The following is a 24594-nucleotide window of genomic DNA, read 5'->3' as shown; positions in this document are numbered from 1 at the left end:
TGGTCGGGGTGGGGAGAGTGGAGGGTGTGGGGCAAAGAGGTATGGGGGTGACTATGAAATGGGCAAGGAGGAGGAGCATAAATGAGGTCAGGTGTGGAAAGGGGCTGCAGAGGAGGGTGGCGGAATAGAGGTGAGGAGGAAAACGGGATGGAAGGCAAGTGAGAGCAGGGGAAATAGGGGCGAGTGGGGCAAGGAGGTGAGAGGGAGGGGTTGAGTGTGGATGGTATGGTTAGGAAGCTGGGGATGGAGGTTGGAGAGGGAGAGGGTAGTGGGAAGATGAGTGAGTGATGGTAATCAGGAGGCTGGGTGTGGGTTGGCAGGAGGCGTAGGGTCTGTTGGGGTTCATGCAGACAGGTGGGACTGAGGGAGGGTGGGGCTTTGAGGGGTGGTGGTAAATTTGGGGTACCATGGAAGAATGGGGAGGGGTGAGGGAGAAGGCATGCTGGGGGCTTTATTTGTTGTTGTGGGGAGGGGGAATAAGTGAGAGCTAGGGGTTACTACGGAGCTACGGAGAATTTTGGAGGGGTGGTGAGTGAGTGGGTAGGATGTTGGGGTGGGGTGGGGGGGGATAAAGAGGATGTGGTTCCAAGGAACATTATGAGATGGGGTGGGGTGTGTGTGTGGTTGGGATGCTGGGGGAGGATTTGAAGGCTGTGAGGGAGGGTGGGAGTGGGCAAGGGAAGGGTATGTTTTCCATCATGTAGCACCTCATCAGTAACTTCCGACCTTGTCTTCAATGGTATGCTGGGGATATAGCTCCACAGACCCCACAAGCAGATTATTTGGACTGTGGAATGTTACACGCAACACTCTCAAAAGCATTGACGTACAGAGGGGTCGTGACGTCCACATCCATAACTCCTTCAAAGTGGCAACACAAGTAGATGGAGTGGTAAAGTAGGCATACGATATACTTGCCCTCAATGGTTGCGGCATTGAATATAAGAGTCAATAAGTCATCATGTAATTTCATACGACTTTGGTGAGGCCGCATTTGAAGTATTGCATGCCGTTCTGGTCGCCCCATTACAGGAAGGACGCAGAGGCTTTTGAAATGGTGCAGAGGAGGTTTGCCAGAAAGATGCCAGGATTAGGGGGTTTTAGCTACAGGTAGAAGTTGGATTAACTCAGGTTGTTTTCTCTAGAACATCGGAATTGCAGGGAGACTTGATCGAAGTATATAAAATTACTAGACCAAGTGCAGACCCGTTGGGTCTGTTCCCCCAACGTGCGGTTGTGGGGGGGGAGGCGGCATGCAGCGTCACACACTAACTATCTCCCCCACACTCACGCTAATTACCCACCCTTAATATTATATTTATATTATTAATTTGCTCCTTTTACCCCATAACCACCCTATCTACTGACGCATAGCCCCCAATGTGCTGGCACAGCTGGGGGGGGGGGGGGGGGTTAGAGAGTGAGGGCCGAGAGAGAAGGGGCAGAGAGAGAGACAGAGACAGAGACACAGAGAGAGGGGCTAGAGGGGTGGAGAGGAGGAGTAGAGGGAGGGTGGGTGAGGGGGGAAAGGGGGGGGAGGAGAGAGAGGGTGAGAGTGAGGGGGAGAGCGAGGGGGGTGAGGGAGAGAGGTGGGGAGCAGGGAGGGTGGAGGGAAGAGGGTAGGCCTATTTTGCCTTCAAAGCTGGGCCTCCCCCTCTGAAAGAGAAGGAGGATTAATATAAAAGTAAATGGCAGCAAGGCAGATGAAGGGACGAAAAGGTTGCAGAATCAGCAGGCCAGGAAATCTCTGTGGATAGAATGAAAGCAGTTGTGACCTTTGGGGATTGAACACTGGTGGGGGAGATGTCTTTGGTCTCTTGTCTCAATTGTCTGTGATTATCAGACTGTGCCGACACAGACCTTGGTACAGGCAGTACAACAATACGATGGAATTGTACAGAAGCTTAACAAGAATCAAGAGTAACAGAAATGATCTGCAGATGCTGATTTGCACTGAAGATGACACAAAATGCTGGGGTAACTCAGCGGTTCAGGCAGCATCTCTTACAGAAAATAGACAGGTGGTGTTTTGGGTCAGGACTTTTCTTCAGGTGCTAGAATCGGGAGTAGAAAGGAACTGCAGATGCTGGTTTATACCGAAGATAGACATAGAGTTCTGAAGTAACACAGTGGGTCAGGCAGCATCTTTGGAGGAAGAGAATGAATGACTGTTTGGGTCGGGACCCTTCTTCAGGCAGCAAGTAGAGGGGAGGGAACTGGAGGTTCTGGCTTTTTCTTGCCGCCAGTATCAATATCAGACCATAAATGCTTCACTCCAAGGAGACACAGTGATGCAGGGGTAGAGCTGCTGCCTTACAGCACCAGAGATCCAATTTCTATCGTGACTCCAGGAGCTGTCTGCACGGAGTTTGTACGTTCTCCCTGTGATCTTGTAATCTTTAAAGAGGAGATGAAATCGGTTGCATGTTGATTGGAGACATGACAGAAGATAAAGAAATGGCAAATTTACAAACTGTACCACGTAACTATAACCAACTAGAGAGCGGTCCTGACCTATCAACGGACTATCTTTAATTGGACTTTATTGAACTTTATCTTGCACTAAACCTCATTTAATTTAGCCTATATCTGTACACTGTGGACGTCCTGATTGTGATCATGTATAATCTTTTCGCTGACTGGATAGCATGCAACAAAATAGCTTTTCATTAGCTATAGTAGAATTAGGCCATTCGGCCCATCAAGTGTACTCTGCAATTCAATCATGGCCGATCGATCTTTCACTTTTCACTGTACCTCGGTACACATGACAATAATGAACTAAACTGAAACTATACGGTTCCCTAAAAATGTGATGATTGCTTTTTAAAAAAAAGTTCACTTTTAAATAACATTGAAATTAATTGTAAGTTAAGAGAGTCCTGCCGTTGAAAATATTGTCTGGAACAAGAATTAGAAAATGTAATTTCTGTAATTGGACTGTGGTTCTGTGAAAAGGCGAATGTAACATTTTAAATGCTTGAGACAGTAGATTTTTAAATTAGATCCAGAAATTCATGATTTTCAAATGGCAGCACTCAGAGTAACAATCGAGGTTGAAGTGGTTACGCAATTGAGATTTGGAAGCTATTTTTTAATGATGAACAAATATTGGATACATTCTGATTTTTTCTGATCTCTTAAGACCCTCTCTTTTCCCACCCAATTTTAAACTAAAACAAACCATTTCTTATTTTACAAAGACCAATTTTAAACTAAAATTGTTTGTTTTCCTCAATTGAATGATTCATGACATAATTGAAAGAGGGAAGAATTTTGCCATTAACTGCAGCAAACCAAAACCTTCAATTTTTCATTTACAGTTATACATTTTCTATGCAATCCCCAGAGTGACACTTCTGCTAATTAGCTCTTTGGGTCTGCCCCATCATTCAGTATGATCTTGGCTGAGATAAAAAGGAACTATAGTTGTGGAATCTTGAACAAAACACCAAGTGCTGCAGCAACTCAAGGGGTTAGGCAGCATCTGTGGAGGACATGGATAGGTGACGTTTTGTGTTGGAATCCTTCTTCAGACTCATTTTTGTACCAATTCCAGTCCTTTTCAACTCTAGCTTTTGTCACTTATTCCATCCATCTGTCTGAAGAAGGGTCCCGGCCCGAAACATTACCTATCCATAGTCAATGAGTCTTACGGTGTGGAAACAGGCCCCTTGGCCCAACTTGCCCCAACTTGCCCACACCAACCAACATGTCCCATCTACACTTGTCCCACCTGCCCGCGTTAGGCTTACATCCCTCTAAACCTGTCCTGTCCATGTACCTGTCTAAATGTTTCTTAAAACATGGCGATGGTACGTGCCTCAACTACCTCCTCTGGCACCGTTTCATACACCCACCACTCTTTGTGTGAAAGAAATCCATGTCCTTCAGAAATGCTGCCTGACCCACTGATTTCCTTTTGTATACACCAGCTTCTGCAGTTCCTTGTTTCTACACTTTGTGTTTTGATCCTGGCTGATTTGCTCCAGGGCTCAACCACTCTTCTGTGTCATGTTTTCCACAGTCCCAATGCCGTGACCTGTAAATAATTTGTCTATATCTTGAAATGCCTCTAGGGATCTAGACTCTACAATCAACTGGGGTAGGGAATTCCAGAGGCTCACTCCCATCTGCATGAAGAAATTCCTAACACAACCGTTAAACACCTAGTAACGAGCGGTGGCGCCATAGAGTGTGGCAGCCTCGCCTGCAGCTGTTAGTTTTTTCATTCCTTAAAAAAAAGTTAATTTGTTGAAAGTTTTGTTTTGGAGGCCTTATAGTTTTTTTTATGCGGGGGATGGGGAAAGGGGGAAACCGTTTTTCAAGTCCCTACCTGGGCGTGGATGCGTCCTTCGTCCAAGCCGCATCTTCGCCCTCTCCTCGCGGCCTACCACCTAGATTGGCGCCGCCTTTCCTTCTGGAGACCGCCCAGAGCTTCAAGCTGCAGTGGAGCGGGCGATGCCTTACCCGGGTCGCCGTGTGGAGCTCTGGAGTGCTGTGACTTGCGACTTCAGCATCGTGGAGCTGTGGGGTCTGCGGAACGTGCAGCCGTGGCGGCGCTGACTTTATACACCGCGGAGCCTGGGATCTTTTGCCGAGATCGCCAATGTTGGAGCTCCGACCAGCACGGAAACAGTCCCTTCAACCCAACATGCCCACACCGACCAACATGTTCCATCTACACTAGTCCTATATGCCAACTGAAGGCCATCCACTAGAGCTGGTGCACCATCTGTGTTTATTTTTAATTAATGCTTGTTTTTTTAACTGATATTTAAGCAATGATTTCTAAAAGAATGAATATATTCATGATTTATTTTTCATCAGAGGGCAGTTGTGCAGATGGATGAAGCTCGAGAGGAACATATCACCCGATTACTCAACTCTGTCCAGACACGGAGCGACTACAAAGAACAACGCCCCTCCGTGTCAGCCGACTCAAGCAGAAACTGGAGGTAGGGACGCCAGGAATCTGGAGCAAAACAAACTGCTGGAGGAACTTAGCGGGTCAGGCAATATCTGTGATGGAAGTTTCGCTTCGGGACCCTTATGTGACATAGTTCCGCAGGTGATAGAGCTGCTGCCTCACAGCACTAGAGACCTGGGTTTGATTCTAACCTTGCGTCTGATCCTGCCCTCGGGTGCTGTCTGTGATGAGTTTGCACGTTCTCCCTGTGACCGTGTGTGTTTTCTCTAGGTGGTCTGGTTTCCTTCCACATCCCAAAGACGTGGGGGTTTGTAGATTAATTGGCTTCTGTAAATTGCCCGTGGTGTGTAGGGAGTGAACGTGAAAGTGGGATAATATAGAACAAATGTGAACGGGTGATTGATGGTCAGCGTGGACTCTATGGGCCGAGGGGGCTGGTTCAATGTTGCAACTCTAAACCCTTGTTTAGTCTGACAATTTCCTCCACTGATGTTGCCTGACCTGCTGACTTCCTCCCGCAGTTTGTGAAGGACTTTGAGATAATTTGGGCAGCTTTTCTCTTGAGCAATGTTCCTCTGAACTAATATTTCTCAACCTGTGGCCCAGGCAGCACACTGTTGTGGACCAAGTGCCATGTTTATTTAAAGTAGTAAAAGTTACCTATCCCCACATCCCTACAGATTGTTAGAATGGAGCTACAGAGTAGTTAACATTGTAGTGTCCTATTTTAGGTAACTTCTAACAACCCCCCCCCCCCCCCCCCCCCCCCCTCTCCGTTGTGCCCCACCTGTGCTCTCACCCAATTTTCACCCTCCCCTCCCAATTCCATCTACATTCTGGCTTCACAATTTCCAACTCTTCAATCCTTTTGTCTTGCACCCATTAAAAAAAAAATATTTGCCTATCAACCTCACCCATGTGCCTGTGTTCACCTTTTAACCTGCCAAGCTTTTTCCTACCCCTTCTCTCTTTTAGCTTTCTTACCCCACACCCTCACAATCAGTCTGAAGAAGGGTTGTAACTCAAAACGCCACCTATCCATGTTCTCCAGAGATGCTGCGTGACCCGCTGAGTTACTCCAGCAGTTGTGGAATCTTGACCAAAACACCAAGTGCTGCAGCAACTCAAGGGGTTAGGCAGCAACTGTGGAGGACATGTAAAGGTGACGTTTTGTGTTGAGATCCTTCTTCAGACTCATCTTTGTACCAATGCCAGTCCTTTTCAACTCTAGCTTTTGTTACTTATTCCATCCATCTGCCGACCAACCCCCCCCCCCCCCCCCCCGGAAAACTTATCAATAGCTGGGCTTTGTCCCGCTTTTCAAGCTTTCTTCTACATTCAGTCTGAAGAAGGGTCCCGGCTCGAAACATTGCCTATCCATTCCTCTCACAGATGTTGCCTGGCCCTCTGAGATACTCCAGCACTGTCCCGACCCAAAACATCACCCACCCATAGTTATAGAGTCTTAAGGTGTGGAAACAGGCCCAACTGGCCCACACTGCTGAGTTACTCCAGCACTTTTTTTTTGTAAACCAGCATCTACAGGTGCTTGTTTCTAAATTCTAGGGAAATAACTTTTAGGTAATAAACAAAATTGTCATTCTAAAATGAGTGTCAACCCAGATTTACGTGAGCAGTCCAAGGATTCTGTTTTTTTTAGTATGCTTGGAAGGCATTTCAATGTAGAAATGAAGTATGGCTGAATATAGATTTGCATTGCTGTTGGCGAACATAAATATTTTCAAAGTAGAAATGGTTGCATGCAGTGAATGGGAAGTAAGTTGGTTGCAGGCCTTGCATATAAACACTTGAGATCTGCAAGAGTGTCCCACCATAGCAAGTAGAGTCGAGAGTCATACAGCATGGAAACAGGCCCTTCAGGCCAAATCATCCACATCGACCAAGATGTCCCTTGAAAGCTAGTCTTATTTCTATTGACGCCATCTACACTTAAGGGTTGAGGGTCCAGAGGAGGTTTACAAGAATTATCCCAGGAACCAGGGGCCACAGTTTAAGAATAAAGAGTAAGCCATTTAGAACGGAGATGAGGAAACACTTTTTCTCACAGATTCTCTGCCTCAGAGGGCGGTGGAGGCAGGTTCCCTGGATGCTTTCAAGAGAGAGCTAGATGGGGCTCATAAAAATAGTGGAGTCAGGGGATATGGGGAGAAGGCAGGAACAGGGTACTGATTGGGGATGATCAACCATGATCACATTGAATGGCGCTGCTGGCTCGAAGGGCCAAATGGCCTACTCCTGCACCTATTGTCTATTGAATGAATGATGCTCCTATCATGAATGAAACTCCTTTCACATGACTTTACTGGACTTAATCTTGTTCTTCCCTTTATCTATATCTACATTGTGGGCGATTCAATTGTAATTGTGTATAGTCTTACAGCTGTCCGGATAGCATGCAACAAAAAGCTTTTCACTGTATCTGGCTACACATTACAATAAACTAAACTAAAATCTAAATTCATATCACTCGAGACCTAAGACTTAACCCATTCCACAGATTCACAACGCTCTGACATGAAATTCCTCCTTATCTTTCTAAAGGTAAGTCCTTTAATTCTGAAGCTATGTCCTTTGGTTCTCGACTCTCCCACTAATGGAAACATCCTATCCACATCCTCTCTATCCAGGCCTAAATGGTACTAGCTGAAGAAAACCTTGGTTGACCTGGATGAGTTGGGACAGTTTCTGTGACTCTTAATTCGGGTGGTTGAATCTGCTAGTTTTCTTCCTTTGTTTTGGTTCTAGTGTGAATAAAGTAGATTAACTGATTATCTGTATTGCTGCTCTCTGTAGCCAGATTCTATTGTTATTAATGGTTATTTCATTCTTTTCTGGACATAATTGTCCATTCCCATTCATAGAAGTTCAAGTTCTTCCACTTCCACTTCCACTCCCATGTCCATCAACAAAGAAGTTAAACCGGAGACTAACGCTGACCTGGAATACCTCTTTGAAGCCATTGCTCAGGATGTCTTCTTGGATGAGGAGCTGAAGGAAGACCTTGTGAAGAAGTCAACCAGTTCAAGATACCTGGAGATGAAGGTATTGCTCTTGAGACTTGTGCCAAGATGTCAAGAATGAATAGAGAGTGGCACAGCATTAGAGTTGCCAGAGACCAGGGGTCGACTACGGGTGCTGTCTGTACGGAGTTTGTACATAGTTCGGGGAATTATCAGGGAATAGGCCCCATATCTGAGGAAGAACAGGCTGGCTTTGGAGGGGGTCCAGAGGAGGTTTATGCAAATTATCTCAGGAATGATTGGGTTAACATATGACGAGCGTTTGATGATACTTAGCTTGTACTCACTGGAGTTTAGAAGGATGAGATGGCACCTCATTGAAACTTACCGATTAGTGAAAGGCCTGGATAGAATGGATGTGGAAAGGAGGTTTCCTCTGTTGGGAGAGTCTAGCAACAGAGGTCATAGCTTCAGCATAAAAGGACGCACCTTTAGAAAGGAAGAGAGGAGAATTTCTTTAGTCAATCTGTGGAATTCATTGCCACAGATGGCTGTGGAGGCGGTCAATGGATATTTTTATGGTGGAGATTGTCAAATTCTTGATCAGTACTGGTGTCGAGGGTTATGGGGAGAAGGCAGGAGAATGGGGTTGAGGGAAAGATATCAGCCATGATTGAATGGGAAAGTAGACGTGATGGGTTGAATGGCCTAATCTGCTCCTATAACTGATAAACATGAATATTTTAAAGGAGGAACGAGAGATAAAGATGACAGTTGTAGAACTAAGTGTTGAGGTACCTGAAGGAATGGTTACCATTGATTGCAGAAAGTAATCATTGATGCACAAGAAATGTGTAGTAGAGAATTAGTTGCATTTATATCTCAAACAAATTTCATTTGTTGCCCCACAGGAGGCAGGAAGTCATGATGTAGCTTTATAGAGCTTTGGTTAGGCCGCATTTGAAGTATTGCTTACAGTTCTGGTCGCTGCATTGCAGGAAGTGTCTGGAGAGAGTGCAGCAGGGGTTTACCAGAATGATGCCTGGATATTAGCTACAGGGAGAGGTTGGACAGACCAAAGTCTGTCCAACCTCTACCTGTAGCTAATATCCAGGCATCCTGATTGTTTTCTCTGAAATGCCAGACGTTTAGGGGAGATCCAATAGAAGTATATAAAATTGAGAGGCATGGATAGGATAGACAGTCAGAAATGTTTTCTCTAAGATGAAAATATCAAATACTAGAACGCATAGCTTTATGATGTGGGGCAGAGTTTGAAGGAGATGTGCAGGGCACGTTTCTTTACATAGAAGGCAGTGGATGCCTGGAAAACGCTGCCAGGGGTGGTGGGGGAGGCAGATACAATAGTGGCATTTAAGAGACTTTTGGATAGACCCATGGATATGCAGTGGGTGGAGGGATATGGATTATGTGCGTTTATGGGCCAAATGGCCTGTTCTTGTGCTGCACTGTTCTGAGTTCAATGTTGACCTGAGTGTTAACAGTGTTGCTTTCCATGGACGTTGCCTGACCTACTGTGTGTTTCCTGAACATTTTGTCTGTTTCAGCATTAGCCGTTTTTTGAATTTGCTTATTTTTACAATGCTTCTATTCAAACATCAATTTCTTATTGATATAACTAAATGCATAAAATTAGTCTCAATTTTTACTTAAACCAATGGAATGTATTTTAAACATTAACAATTATATTGTGTGTTGTATTAATCTTTTTTATTCTCTTTTTATTTTCTCAGAAATTTCGGGAAAAACTCCCCTCCTACTCCATGAAGCGTGTAAGTGACTTTTAAAAAACAAATAATGAAATTATATAGAAAAGTTAAACTGCCTTCAGTGTTTGGAGAGTGGGAATTATGTATCAATGACTTTTAAAACAATGGCCAGAAGCCCTATCCTAATATTCCAGGGACAGTAAAGGATGATTTTGCTGTAATTGTAAAACAATGCAGAGATATACAAAACGCAAAGTACTGAAGGAACTCAGCTGGTCAGGCTGTATATGTGGAGGGAATGGACAAACAACGTTTCGGTTGGGACCATTCCTCAGTCTGAAGACCCAAATCAATTCCCCTCCCCCCACACAGATTCTGATTGACTCGTTGAGTTCCTCCAGCACTTTGTTTTTGCACTTGCAGTTTCTTCTCTCTGCTGAGATATACTAGCTGGATTATTTCTGGAAGTACATAGGAGGATGTTGATAACTTTTTATTCACGTGGTAAATTTTGGATTTAAAAATAATGAGTGTTTAAAAATCTGTATTCAACCAAAATCTGAAGAAACACAAGATGAGATGGGTGTTGCAAATGAATAGGTTGCACTGCATGAAGACACGAGTCTAAAGAAGGATCCCAATCCAAAACATCGTCTGTCCGTTTATCTGCACTGATGCTGTCTGACCCGCTGAGTTCTCAGTTCTTTGTGTTTGCTCAAACTTCACTCCACGTTTAGCTGGAGCTTGTTTCCAGTTTGTAATGTGCATTTAGTGACAATGCTGAGGGAAGCTCCCTGCCCCCTGTGAATACATTAATGGTTCAATGCTGCTTTATTTGTCACATCTGCAACCGCACCATAAAAATCAATTTGCATATTTACATATGCGGGTGCCCCCCTGTTTAGGCACCGTTTCCAAAGTCCCACGGGAGCGGCGCCCGATCCCGGTAAGCCCCAGGTCCTGCAGGGCCACTCTCCGTCACCTTCGATCGGATCGGCCCGAGAACTCTGCATTACTGTGTATGGTGTTCAGTGTACCATGTAAATATGCTGCTGCAAGTAAGGATGTCATTGTTCTGTTGTTGGTACATACGACAGTTAAACGCTCCTGACCCTTGACTCTTGCTCATGGGATAGGTATTTGATGGTGGCTGCTGCCAAAACTAAGACCAGTTGCTCGAAAAAAAACTACAAACTTCATTTCTCAATGGAATTTAGCTATTAGCAGATTTCTGCTGATCGCAGCGATAACAAATTGTCCCTGTCCCATCGATCAGTGCAGAGCTGTGACCACATTAATGAAAATGTCACTCAGCAGGTCGTTCTAAAGAGGCTGCAGTATCAGCAGGCTTTCTGGATTTGACTGTGCATGGATAAATGGGTGAATTAATAATATCTTTGCATCGGCCACTAACTCTTCCAGTTAGAACAACTGATTTTGCTTGTTAAGTTCTCCTTTTACATTTAATCTGTTGTTCCAAGGGCTGGATTTCATAATCAAACAAAGGACCACGTTATAATTATATTGAGGGATAGAACCCCGGGTTTGATCCTGACCTCGGGTGCTGTCTGTATGGAGTTTGCACGTTTTCCCTGTGATGGCATGGGTATCCTCCAGGTACTTCGGTTTCTTCCCACATTCCATAGACAGCTGGCGTGTAGGTTAATTGGCCTCCGTAAAATTGCCCCTATCTTTAATCGGCCTTCACTGGACTTTATCTTGCACTAAATGTTAATCCCTTCATCCTGTATCTATCTGTACCGTATGGACGGCTCGATTATAATCATTTATTGTCTTTCAGCTGAATGGAGAGCACGCTGCAAAATACATTTTCTCTGTACTTTGGTACATGAAACAATAAACTAAACTAAGGGGTGGATAACAAGTGGGTTAACATAAAACTGGTGTGAATTGGTGGGTGATGGCTTGCACAAATGTCAGTAGCCAGAACTGTTGCTCCCAGAAGAGCTAGGTGAGGGATGAATATTAGCTGGGACATCCTGGGGTGCCTGGATATTTTATCTTCATCTATTGTTTTTTTTAATTGACAACAGCACCTCCATTAGTTCAGTCTGTGCCAATCAGCCTGACTGGGATCTTTGAAGTGGCATCTGATGCTGCAGTTCTTTTGACAATGTTTTTGTACAAAAAATCAGGAGAGGCATAGATGAGGTAGACAGTCAGAGACTTTCCCAGGGTGGAAATGTCCAACACTAGAGAGCATAGCTACTCGGTCAGAGGGGTAAAGTTTTAATGGTGATGCGTGGGGAAGTTTTTTTACAGTGTGGTGGGGACCTGGAACAATCTGCCAGGGGTGATGGTGGAGGCAGATACGATAATGGTGTTTGTCTTTAATATGCAGAGAATAGAGGAATATGGATCATGCACACACAGATAAGATCAGTTTAACTTTGCATCAGATTTGGCACAAACATTGTGGGCTAAACGGCCCATTCTTGTGCTGAATTGACCTGTATTCTATGTATAGTAGCAGTAATATTGAGCTACAGCTGAGTCAAGAGATAGGAATGAAACAGCTAAATCTCTATGTAATAAAAAACCTTGCCCCACACATCTCCATTAAACTTTCCTCCTTTCATCTTATAGCTATGCCCTCTAGTGTTGGACATTTCCACCATGAGGAAAAACACTCTGACTATCTACCCTATCTATGCCCCTCAGAATTTTATATACAAAGTGGGAATTAAATGGAATTAAAAGTAGAAAGCAAAGGTCAGTGGCCAATATGATGCAACATTTTTCCTCATATTGTGATAGGAACATTGACATCTCAGCACGATAATATCTCAGGTGTAAACTTTTACTGACCTTTTTTGCAAAACTGCATTGCAGGAACTGGTCGACCTGATCAAAGCGAACCAGGTGGTTGTCATCAGTGGAGAAACGGGTTGTGGGAAAACCACGCAGGTGACCCAGTTCATTCTGGACGACTACATCGAGAGAGGAGTGGGCTCTCTGTGCAGGGTTATATGCACCCAGCCTCGTCGGATCAGCGCCATCTCTGTAAGTCCCTTTACCTTGCGATTCCTTGGTGCAGTGGTTGCTGCCTTACAGTGCCAGAGAGCCGGTTTCGATCGTGACTACGGGGGCTGTCTGTGCGGAGTTTGCACATTCTCCCCGTGATCGGCGTAGGTTTTCTCTTGGTGCTCCTCCCACGCTCTGAAGATGTACAGGTTTGTAGGTTAATTGGCTTTGGTAAAATTGTAAATTGCCCCAAGTGTGTATAGGATAGTGCTGGTGTTCGGGGATTGCTCATCAGGGTGGACTCGATGGACCGAAGGGCCTGTTTCCGCACTGTATCTCTAAAATTAAAATTGCCACTGGGTAAAATATTGTGACACAAAGCAAGTGTAATAATTCTCAGGTGAAGAACTCTGAAGAATCAAGGATAAATGCCCTTTGCAGCCGTCGGCTCCATCAATGTCGTCCCTCCCCTCGGCCGGCCACCTTCAACATTCTTGTCCTCGGGGGGGGGGGGGGCGCCTGGGGAATTGGTCATGTTGGTTTACAAAAAAAAACACAAAATACTGGAGCAACTTAGTGGGTCAGGGAACATTTCTGGAGATCATGGATACGTGGCGTTTTGGGTTGGGGACCTTCTTCGGACTCATTCTTCTTGATATGTACAAGGTTCTAAGGAACTTGCCAGGAGATGTTGAAATAGTTTTTGTGGAGTATGAGAATTATCAGGCATTGTTTCAGAATAAAGAAAGATGGGGTAAAGAAGAATTACTTCTGAGGTTGATTCTTCGGAGTTCTTCACCTCTGAGAATCAGTCTGAAAAAGAGTCCCAACCTGAAATGTCACCTATCTATTTTCTCCAGAGATGCTGCTTGACCCGCTGAGTTACTCCAGAATGTTGTGTCTATGATATAAACCAGCATCTGCAGTTCCTTCCTAAACAGATTATTGAGGAAATGCTGCAGGATAATGAAAACATGCAGCCGCAAGTAGATTTTTAAAAGACTTGCCAAATCTGTTTAAAGTTAATCCGTTTTATGAAGTAGTAATGCTTCAGTTCAATGTTTTTGTGCTTTTAACTATTCATGTGGGTTCTGGAACAAGTATCTAAACTGGGGGGGGGAGAGAGAAAATCAGCTTGGCTATCCTAGAGTGCAGTATGTTCTGTAACATCTTTAATCATTTACGGATGAAAGAGATGGTGAGCTTTCAAATATCTAACATTCTGTACTCTCATCACCAGCTTCACTTCACGCTGGCCGCCAACATAATCAAGGACAAGTCCCACCGCGGGCACTCCGCTTTCTCCCACTTCTCATCAGGCAAGAGCTGCAGAAGTATGAAAACGCATACGTTCTAGGAGTAGAATTCGGCCGTTCGGTCCATCAAGGCTACTCCGCCGTTCAATCATGGCTGATGTATCTTTCCCTCTCAACCCAATTCCCCTGATAGGCAGCAGATGTTGGGAGTTAATTGCATCCAAGAGAACAAATACTTGTTGGTCAACGGGCATGGAACAAAAGTTGGTAAACAGGATGGTGTCAGGTGGCTCAGAGCCGCAGCGGTAGCGTTGTTGCTTTACAGCGCCAAAGACCCGGGATTGATCCTGACAACGGGTGCTGTTTGTACGTTCTTTCTGTGACTGTGTGGATTTTTTCCGGGTGCTCCGGTTTCCTCCCACATTCCAGAGACGTACAGGTTTGTAGGTTAATTGATTTTGGTGTGTTGGATAGTGTTAGTGTGATCGCTGATTGGCGCAGTCTCAGTGGTTAGAAGGGCCTGTTTTCCGCGCTGTATCTCTAAAGTCTAATAGATTTGATGTACAGATGGCCCAGTGTCGCACTGAATGGCCTGCTACTAATGTTGATCATTGTTGCACCTTCAGATCGCTGAGAGAGTGGCGTCAGAAAGAGCAGAGGCCTGTGGCGATGGAAACAGTACTGGCTACCAGATCCGGTTACAGAGGTCAGTATCAGCTGCTTCTAGTCTTTTGCAGAGAGACACAAGGAACTGCATGTGCTGAAATCTTGAGCAAAACGCAAAGTGCTGGAGTAACAGCTAGACAGGCAATATCTGTAGAGGGAATGGATGGGTAGTGTTTTGGGTCGGGATTGAATAAAGATCCCGACCCAAAAGGGAGCCTATCCATTCTCTATCAGAAGAGAGTGTGTGTGAAGGAACTGCAGATGCTGGTTTAAATCAAAGATAGCCTTAAAATGATGGTAGACAAATTGCTGGAGAAACTCAGCGGGTGAGGTAGCATCTATGGAGCGAAGGAAATAGGCGACGTTTCTGGTCGAGACCCTTCTTCACTTAAAATGCTGGAGTAACTCAGTGGGACTGGCTGCATCTCTGGAGAGAAGGAAGGAATATCTGAAGAAGTTAGCTGATGAGCAGTGTTTCTGATGGGCAGGTGCTATAGACCTGCACGGGAAGGTAGACACTCCGCATGAGTCTTGGGCAGATGGGGCCCGTCAGCCTGGGAAGGCAGTCCATCTAGGACAGGGAAAACTCTGATTTATAACATCCACTGCCTTGGGCCATATCCAGTCATGGAAAAGGCTCCAGGAGTAAACCTCAAGAAATTCTGGAGCCCCGAAGGCAGTTCGTCGTTGTCTGCAACCTCGTCCTGGTAGCTCCTGCGACGCCGCTGGTGCCAAACTATAATGGCCCTGCTGTTCCTTTGGATCGATCAGTGATGTGGAGAGGGGGCGGGGGGCGAGCTGCATGGGCAACAGCCTGTCCTCCGTATGACATAGCCCAGGCTTGCACCTGCAAACCAGAATGCATCACTCATGGTCAGTCATGACTGAGGGGGCCTAGTACAAGTGTTTCTGTCATGTCTTAAGTGAAATCAGTAACTGTTTACCGTGCCTTGAATGTCTTACAATTCTGGTTCATCTGGTTCCTTTGATGTTTTATGGACTGTTTGATATGTTCAAAGGAAAACGACAAATGGGATGGATTGGACCCAAAGATGTTAGAGCAGAGCAAGATGGGTTACTCTCACGCAAATGTGTAGCACGCTCGTGGGCAGATTCATGGGTGATTATAGGACCCATTTTAGCGACCAGTCCCCGCCATCTTGTTCCGCCATCTTGCTTCTGGCCAAAGATCGTATCTTTGTTTCCGCCAAAGATCTTAGAGCAGCTCTAAGATCTTTGGTTTCTGCAGCGGGGAGAGGGGGTGCGCTGCCCGGGGCAGCAGGGAGAGGGAGTGTGGGACCCGGGGCAGCGGGGAGAGGGAGTGTGGGGCCCGGGGCAGCGGGGAGAGGGAGTGTGGGGCCCGGGGCAGCGGGGAGAGGAGTGTGGGGCTCGGGGCAGCGGGGAGAGGTAGTGCGCGGCCCTGGGGAGAGAGGAGAGGGAGTGTGGGGCCCGGGGCAGCGGGGAGAGGGAGTGTGGGGCCCGGAGCAGCGGGGAGAGGGGGGCCCGGGGCAGCGGGGAGAGGGAGTGTGGGGAGAGTGCGGGGCAGCGGGGAGAGGGAGTGTGGGGCCCGGGGCAGCGGGGAGGAGGGGCCCGGGGAGAGGAAGTGTACGGCCGCGGGGGAAGGAGGGGGGGGCCGGGGGAGAGGGGGGGGGGGGGCATGGCCCGGGGCGGGGGGGGGGGGGGGGGGGGCCCGGGAGAGGGAGAGAGGGAGGGTGGGATAAGGCCTAGTGTGTGTGAAGTTGCGGGGAGGTTTACAATGTTTCTTATTTAATGTCCCTTGTCTAGTCTGAAATAAAGTTCATCATTGGATCAGAAGAAATATAATTGTGTTATATGATTATATACATTTATATCACATTCATGTATGTGTGTTTATAAACATTTTATTCTTTAACAAGAATTAACAGAATTATGAACTAACAGAATTATGAATCTAACCCTACATCACACACAAAAACATCCCCCGCAATGTCAATTACCCTGCGAGTCGGGTCGGTTCCGGTTACTATAAAATCAACTCAAACACTGCTCGTGAGCCATTTAAAAAGAAATGATTTAAAAAACATTAAAAAAAGACAATTACCAGGGTCAAATTTTATTCTTGACATGAACTGACAGAATTATGAATCTAACCCTATATCACACACGCAAACTGTTGCCCCGCAACATTGATTACACTGTTCAGGTCGAGTCAGGTAGGGGGAAAATGCCCAGGATCCCCTCCGTAGCGTACTACACGTCAGCCCATTGTATTTCGCAGGAGTAGCCCATGTTGCTCTGCTCTAAGATCTTTGATTGGACCTGTACAAAATTCCCTTGCACCCATTTTCGTGATTGCAGCAGTGTTTAATGTTTTAGTGAACCCCCCCCCCCCCTCTCCCGCCAAGAATGTTTGAGTAAAACACAAAGTGCTGGAAGAACTTAGCAGGTCATGCAGCATTTGTGGGAGCTAATGTACAGAATATGTTTCAGGCTCTGGGTCCTTTCGTCTGGTGGTCTGTCCATTCCCTCCATAGATGGAGACATGAGGAATTGCAGATGCTTGCATTTTGAGTAAAACATACTGCTGGAGGAACTCAGTGAGTCAGAGAGCATCTACGGAGGGTAAAACATGAAGTGCTGACTAACACAGCGGGTTAGGCAGCATCTCTCGAGGACACGGATTGACGACTTTTTGGTCTTCAGACTCCGAAGAAGTCTCCCCAGAAATTTTGCCGATCCATGTCCTCCAAAGGTGCTGCCTGACCCAATGAGTTCTCCAGTACTTTTTGTTTTACACAGGATTTGAGCATCTGCAGTCCTTTGTGTCCTCAGGATATTTGCATCAAGCTTTTCACAACCTCGGAAGTCCCGAAACACTTATCACCAAAGATCTTATAGCAAAGCTTTGCTATAAGATCTTTGCTTATCACCTTGGGACAAAGACAGGGTAGTAATGTAAGAAGCTTAAAATACAGTGAACACTCAAAACACAATCTAATTGTTGCCAGATAAACCGCACGCTGCTTTTTTGATAGATATTGTCATAAACCAGGAATTGTAATGATAATGTTTTAAAATAATTTCTGTTCAACCTTGCACCTTGTATCAATTTAAATGTAGAGATTCTTTGATTCTGAATGCTTGCTTCTCGTGAGCAGCACATATTTGCCTTTCACTCTTCTTCCTGTGCCACATCACACCTTTTTACAGAGCTATATTTGATCCTTTTTAGTCCTCCAAGCTGTCACTAACACCTTCTCAATTCAATTGTATAAATTGGAGTTAAAATTGTTCCACGCACTAAATAGCTAATAGTGTGCATCACTTCAGTGAATTTTGAACAGTTTAAATAAGATTAATTGCATTGGCTTCATGTTGTGAAGGCATGTTATATTTGTCTTGTTTCTTCAGCTGCTTCTGCCAGTACCATAGATAGGCACATAATGCTGAAGTAACTCAGCGGGCCAGACAGCATCTCTGGAGAAAAGTAATTGGTGACGCTTCGGGTCGAGTCCCTTCCTCATATTTGGTTTATTGATCTTGAGTTAGCTAACTGGGCTCTGGGCATGCATACATAAATATCCATAAATTCCTAAGTCATAGGAGCAGATATAGGCCATTCGGCCCATCAAATGTACTCCGCTATTCAATCATGGCTGATCTATCTTTCCGTCTCAACCCTATTCTCCTGCCTTCTCTCCAAAATCCTTGACACCCTTGTTAATCAAGTATCTGTAATCTCTGCCTTAAAAATACCCAATGTCTTGGCCTCCACCGCCATCTGTAGCAATTAATTTACCCAGAAAACAAAACTGTATATATTGCAAACAATGTGATAAAAGGACATAATTTTTAGGCCGTCTTTTTTTATTTCAGGACTTTACGCATGCTTTGCAACAAACGAAGTAGCCTTTTTTAAAGTGTAGTAACTGGTAATTTTGTTTGATAATGCCTCAGGGAAATATACTTTGTTAAAACCACTATTCATATACAGGTTGCTGTTATAATTATTGGAAATGCCACAGAAGGTGCGGTATAATGGCGCAGCTGGCAGAACCGCTGCCTCACAGTGCTAGAGACGGTGCAATCCTGACCTCGAATGCTTCCTGTGCGGAGTTTGCATGTTCTCCATGTGACCACGTTGGTTTCCTCCGGGTGCTCTGGTTTCCCCCCAAATCCCAAAGATGTGCAGGTTTCTAGGTTAATCAGCTTCTGTGAATTTCAACTAGTGTGTAGGAAGTGGATGAGAATGTGGGATAACATAAAACTAATGTGATCGGATGATCAATGGTCAGTTGACTCAGTGGGCTGAAGGGCCTATTTCTGTGCTGTATTTTACCCAGCGTAGATGAATCAAGAACCAGAGGGTATCATTTTAAGGTGAGGCAGGAAAGATTTAACAGGAAACTGGGGGACAACTTTTTTACACAAATGGTAGGTATGGCAACGAGTTGACAGAGGAGGCAGTTGAAGCAGGTACAATTGCAATGTTTAAAAAAACATTTAGTCAGGTGCATGGCTAGGATAGGGAAGATTTAGAGGGATATGGAGCAAATGCAGGCAGGTGGGACTGGTTTAGATGGGGCATGTTGGTCAGCCTGTTTCCTACGACTCTAGTCCCATTTGCCTGTATTTGGCTCGCATCCCTCCAAACCGTTCTAATCCGTGTATTTGTCTATGTTTCTTCTGGCAGCTCGTTCCAGATACCAACCATTTGCTGAATGAAAAACTTGCCCCTTGGGTTCCTATTAAATCTTTTCTGTCTCATCTTAAAACTATGTCCTCTGATTCTAAATTCCCATATACCGTGAAATAATTATTATTCCCCTCATGATTTTATACACCTCTAAAAGATCACTGCTTAACTCCAAGGAATAAAGTCCCAGCTTGTTTAACTACTCCTTCTAGCTCATGCCTTAAGTCCTGGTAAGATCCTCATAAATCTTCTCTGCACTCTTTCCAGCTTAATGACATCTCTTTTTAACTTAATGGCAGCTTTATGGTTTTATTCATGATAAAATAATATATACAAAACGAAAAAATGCAAAAAGCATTTCACACAATCTCAGTATCTATACATTCTATAGTGTTGTACTCAATAGTGTTCGCATCTGTCTTTAAACAAAGCACTTTTATCACTCGTGCTATCCACTTGGCAACTATTATAATTGGAGAGGTTGGTGAGCTGCACTGCAGTTACTAGTTCAGGCCTTCCCTTGATCCAAGTCCTCACCCATTGAAGTTCAAGCAATTGTGCAACCCAGATCATCACACAAATCAGCCTCCCTTCCATTGCCTCCACCTACACATCATGCTGCCTCGGCATGGTCACCAACATAACCAAGGGCCAATCTCAGCCCAGCCACTCCCTCTTCTCCTCTCTCCCATCAGGCAAGAGGTACAGAAGTATGAAAACGCATACCTCCAGATTCAGGGAATTTCTTCACAGCTGTTATCAGGCAACTGAACTGTCTTCTCACCAGCTTGAGAGCGGTCCTGGCCTCCCATCTACCTCATGGGAGACCTTCGAACTGTCATTGGACTTTATTGGACTTTAACTTGCAATAAATGTTTTACTCTTTACCCTGTGGATGGCTTGATTGTAATCATGTATATTCTTTGACTTCATACCATGTAGCAAAACGTTTTTCACTGTACCTTGGTACACTTTACAATAATAAACCAAACAAAACGTGTTCATCTTAACTACAGCTACATATTAGTGATGATAAAAGTGGGTGGTTTTGCAGATAGTGAAGATGGTTGTGAAAAATTGCTGCAGCATCTTGTTGTGTTGGGCATGTGGGCTGAGGAACCGTTGATAGAAGTTAATGCAGAAAAATGTGAGGTGCTCTATTTTGGGAAGTCGAACCTGGACAGGACTTACACAGTGAATGGTAGGACTCTGGGTAGTGTTGTCGAGCAGAGGGATCTAGAAGTGCAGGTGCATTGTTCCCTGAAGGTAGAGTAGCAGGTAGATCGGGTGGTCAAAAAGGCTTTTGGCACATTGGCCTTCTTCAGCCAGAGTAATAATGAGTATAGAAGTTGGGGGGTTATGTTGCAGTTGTATAAGATGTTGGTGAGGCCACATTTAGAGTATTGTGTTCAGTTCTGGGCATCGTGTTATAGGAAAGATGTTGTCAAGCTGGAAAGGGTGCAGAGAATATTTCCGAGGATGTTGCCAGAACTAGAAGGTCTGAGTTGTTGGCAGAGGTTGAGTAGGCTGGGACTCTATTCCTTAGAGCGCAGGAGGATGAAGGGTGATCTTATAGAGGTGTATAAGATCATGAGAGGAATGGATTGGGAATGCACAGTCTCTTGCCCAGAGTAGGTGAATCGAGGACCAGAGAACATAGGTTTAAGGTGAAGGGGAAAATACTTTTTCACAAAGGGTGGTGGATGTATGGAGGCAACGTTTATCCCAACATTTAAGAAACAGACAGGTGTATGGATAGGGCAGGTTTGGAAGGATATGGCCCAAATGCTGGCAGGTGGGACTAGTGTAGCTGGGGCATGTAGGCTGGCGTGGGCAAGTGGGCCCTTAGGGCCTGTTTCCACAGTGTTACACTGTGACTCTATGACTCTGCTGCCAATTGATTGGTTTGTATAAAAATGATATATGAAACTTTGTTAAATCTGTCAATCGTTCTTTGCTATTAAACTAGCCTTAATTTATTTCCCTGCCCCATAATCCTCCAAATTGACAGTTCCATCATCCCTCATTTGCTTCACTCTGCTATTGGTAACCATGACTTCAATTGATTAAGCCTTGAGTTCCCTGACTAACGCTGTTCCCCTTTAAAATTCTGCTTGCGACTTTCCTTAATTGGGAAGCTTGTCGTAATATCTCCCCCTTTGACTTTAGTTTAGTGTAGAGATATCGTGCGGAATCAGACACTGCGGCCCACCGAGTCCGCACCGACCAGCGATCTCCGCATAGTAACACTATCCTACACATACACGGGACAATTTACACTTATACCAAACCAATTTACTACTAAAAATGCCTGTACGTCTTTGGATTTTAAACATCTTTCCTGTCTTGAAGCCTCTGAAGTATTCTGGGATATCTTATTCATTAAAGGCATTAAATAATTATGCATTGGCATTCCTAGTTTACTGCCATTTGTGTAGTGTTTTGGGGAATTTGAAATAACATTAAAGGGAATATATACATGCCTAGAGTATTGAATGCCTAGTTCTGAGCAACATGGTTTATAATTGGCTGGCTGGAGCGTAATATTTTGCTGTTCTGCTAATTTTGATACTCTTCATGCTTTACAGTCGCATCCCACGCAAACAAGGCTCCATTTTGTATTGCACCACTGGAATTATTCTCCAGTGGCTCCAATCGGACACGTAAGTACACATTTAATTGGTAAATTGCTGCACATTTTCGTATATTCAATTGAATTCCATTGCAAGAAAATAAAGTCGCAAATGCTCTCAACTTGGCACGTTTCAATTTTTTTTCTCCAAACTCTGGTCTTGTTAACAGATTTAAAAATCTCTTTCCAGTCTTTTGTCTACCATCAGTCACCTTGTTCTGGATGAAGTTCACGAGAGGAGCTTACAGTCGGACATACTGATGACCATTGTGAAGGACATTCTGACTTTCAGATCGGATTTAAAAGTGATACTAATGAGCGCAACTCTAAATGCTGAACAATTTTCAGAGTACTTCGGTGAGTGGAATAGAGAAACTCCAGTGGAACCTCAGCCTGTTGGATTGCTGTCTACTGCTAGCACTGTCACCTAATTAGTGTGGTGGGTGTATGGCATGCAGCAGTCCAGCGAACACCCAGCAAAGCCAAATATATCAAAGTGGTGGTTTAACTCAATGGGCAGGCAGCATCTGTGCTGGATAGGATGGATATGTGACATTTTAGGTTGGAAGCCTTCTTCAGTTTGAAGAATGGTCCTGAACAAAAGGACACAAATGTGCTAGAGTTACTCAGCGGGCCAAGCAGCATCTCTGGAGAACATGGATATGTGATGTTTTGGGTCAGGACCCTTCTTCAGACTAGGACAGCGTAGCCATCTAGTTTGACTAACATTGAAATTACCCAGTCATCTCCATTCTGGATACCTTCTTGCCGTGTGCAAGACTTTCTGTTTAGGAACCCCCTGCAACTGGTATGGGATTCACTGCATGCATCAGCATTCTCAGACTTATGTTTCTGACATGGAAAAAATGACAGTTTCTAGGCGTAACTTGCATAACATGGGAACTGCCTGTGTTAATGTCTGGGTACAATTAAATTTACAAAATAGAATAGTCAATGGTAATTCAACTTTTGCACTTGGAATCCTGGCCATCGTTGTAATGGGTAGTTGTTGACTTTGAGATCTTGGCATAAAAGTTCATGGATATTCCACTGTAATTATAGACACGGCTCACTTGAGTTTAACATTCGCTAGCCTTTATTGCTGTTCTCATGTAACCCGACCCAAATCATTTAAGCATCAGAGTATCATTCAGAAACATATTCAATGGTGACAGTTTTGAGGAATATACTCCAACATGAAGAGTTCTCGGTAACATTAGAGGCAATGGAATTGAGATACAAGGAACTGCAGGTGCTGGCTTACAGAGAAAGGATACGCAGTACTGGAGTAACTCCATGGGTCAGGCAGCATCTCTAGAGAACAAGATTGGTCAGTCTAAAGACCAGAAATGTTACCTATTAATGCTCTTCTGAGTTGCTGCCTGGCCAGCTGATTTATTCTGGCACTTTATGTCTTTTTAGAGGCAGTGTACCTTTGCAACTAATTGTTACAGTGGGTAAATATTTTGTTCATAATTATTATTTGCTATGTTTTCCTGCAGGCAGCTGTCCCATGCAGCACATCCCAGGATTTACCTTCCCAGTGAAAGAATACATTTTGGAGGATGTAATTGAATTGCTTCAGTAAGTCACTTTGTCAATGGTCTGCTAGACTTTTGAAGTAATTGTAATGAGATGTGCACAGAATGTTTTGTACCCTTTGCCAAGCATAGACATTTATATTCATCGAAAAGAATGGAATGGAATTTATAGAAGAGCACAGTTTTGGCATGGGCCCTTCGGCCCACGATGTTTGTGCTGACCCTGATGCCGAGTTCATCTGATCTCAGCTGCTTGTACATGTCCACACCTCTCTATTCCCTGCACTTCCAAGTGCTTATCTAATAGCCTCTCTTAAACACCACCATCATTTCTGCCTCTGCCCCTACCCCTGGCAATGCGTTCAAAGTTCCCACCACACTATAGAAAAAACTTGCCCCGGACATCCCCATTCCCCCCCCCCCCCCCCCCCCCCCCCCCCCCCCCCCCCCCTTCAGCTTGTAACTATGCCTTCCGGTGTTAAACATTTTCACCCTGGGATAAGGGTTCTGACTGTCTGCCATATCCATGCTTCTCATAATTGTAGGATCATACAGCGTGAAAACAGGCCCTTCGGCCCAACTTGCCCACTCCGACCAAAATGCCCTATTTGCACTAGTCCCACCTGCCTGCGTTTGGCCCACATCCCTCTAATCCTTTCCTATCCATGCACCTGTCTAAATGTTTCTAAAATTTTGCGTTAGTACCTGCCGCAACAACCTCCTCTGGCAGCTCGTTCCATACACCTTACCTATATAAAAAAAAACAGTTACCCCTCAGGTTCCTATTAAATCTATTCCCCTCTCATTTTAATCCTATGTCCTCTGATTCTTGATTCCCCTACTCTGGGTAAGAGACTCTGCATTTACCCAATCTATTCCTATCATTTATATACTTCTAACAAGTCTCCCCTCAACCTATGATACATTGAGCAGTTGTTTTTAAAGTCTGCTGAAAATCAGTATGGGGAGATTATGATAAAAATGTAATTCAGTCTCGGCTCGTATTAATATTTGTGTATTTGCATTTCGCATCAGCTACAGTCCGCAAAACCAAGAAATTCGAAGACCGTCCTCCAAGAGAAGGTTCATGCAAGGCTGCATGATTCGACCGGAGAAAGAACGGGTGGAAGAGGAATATCAGGAGCAGTGGCCTGCATACGTGAGAGAGTTGCAAGGAAGGTGCGTTATAGTACCA

General features: G+C 44.8%; 1 protein-coding gene across 1 annotated transcript in view; it reads left to right on the top strand.

Moving 5' to 3' along the window:
* dhx36 (DEAH (Asp-Glu-Ala-His) box polypeptide 36) overlaps window positions 1–24594 on the top strand; it is a 69739-nt gene that overhangs the window by 651 nt on the left and 44494 nt on the right. The window contains 9 exon segments of the mRNA XM_055645766.1: window positions 4831–4958; window positions 7813–7993; window positions 9666–9704; window positions 12495–12665; window positions 14509–14588; window positions 21815–21889; window positions 22049–22215; window positions 23361–23442; window positions 24435–24578. Of these exon segments, the coding sequence (XP_055501741.1) occupies window positions 4831–4958; window positions 7813–7993; window positions 9666–9704; window positions 12495–12665; window positions 14509–14588; window positions 21815–21889; window positions 22049–22215; window positions 23361–23442; window positions 24435–24578 (1067 nt within the window).

Source organism: Leucoraja erinacea, chromosome 14, assembly GCF_028641065.1.
Source record: "Leucoraja erinacea ecotype New England chromosome 14, Leri_hhj_1, whole genome shotgun sequence".
Classification (NCBI taxonomy): domain Eukaryota; kingdom Metazoa; phylum Chordata; class Chondrichthyes; order Rajiformes; family Rajidae; genus Leucoraja; species Leucoraja erinaceus.
This window is presented reverse-complemented; position numbering and strand designations above follow the sequence as displayed.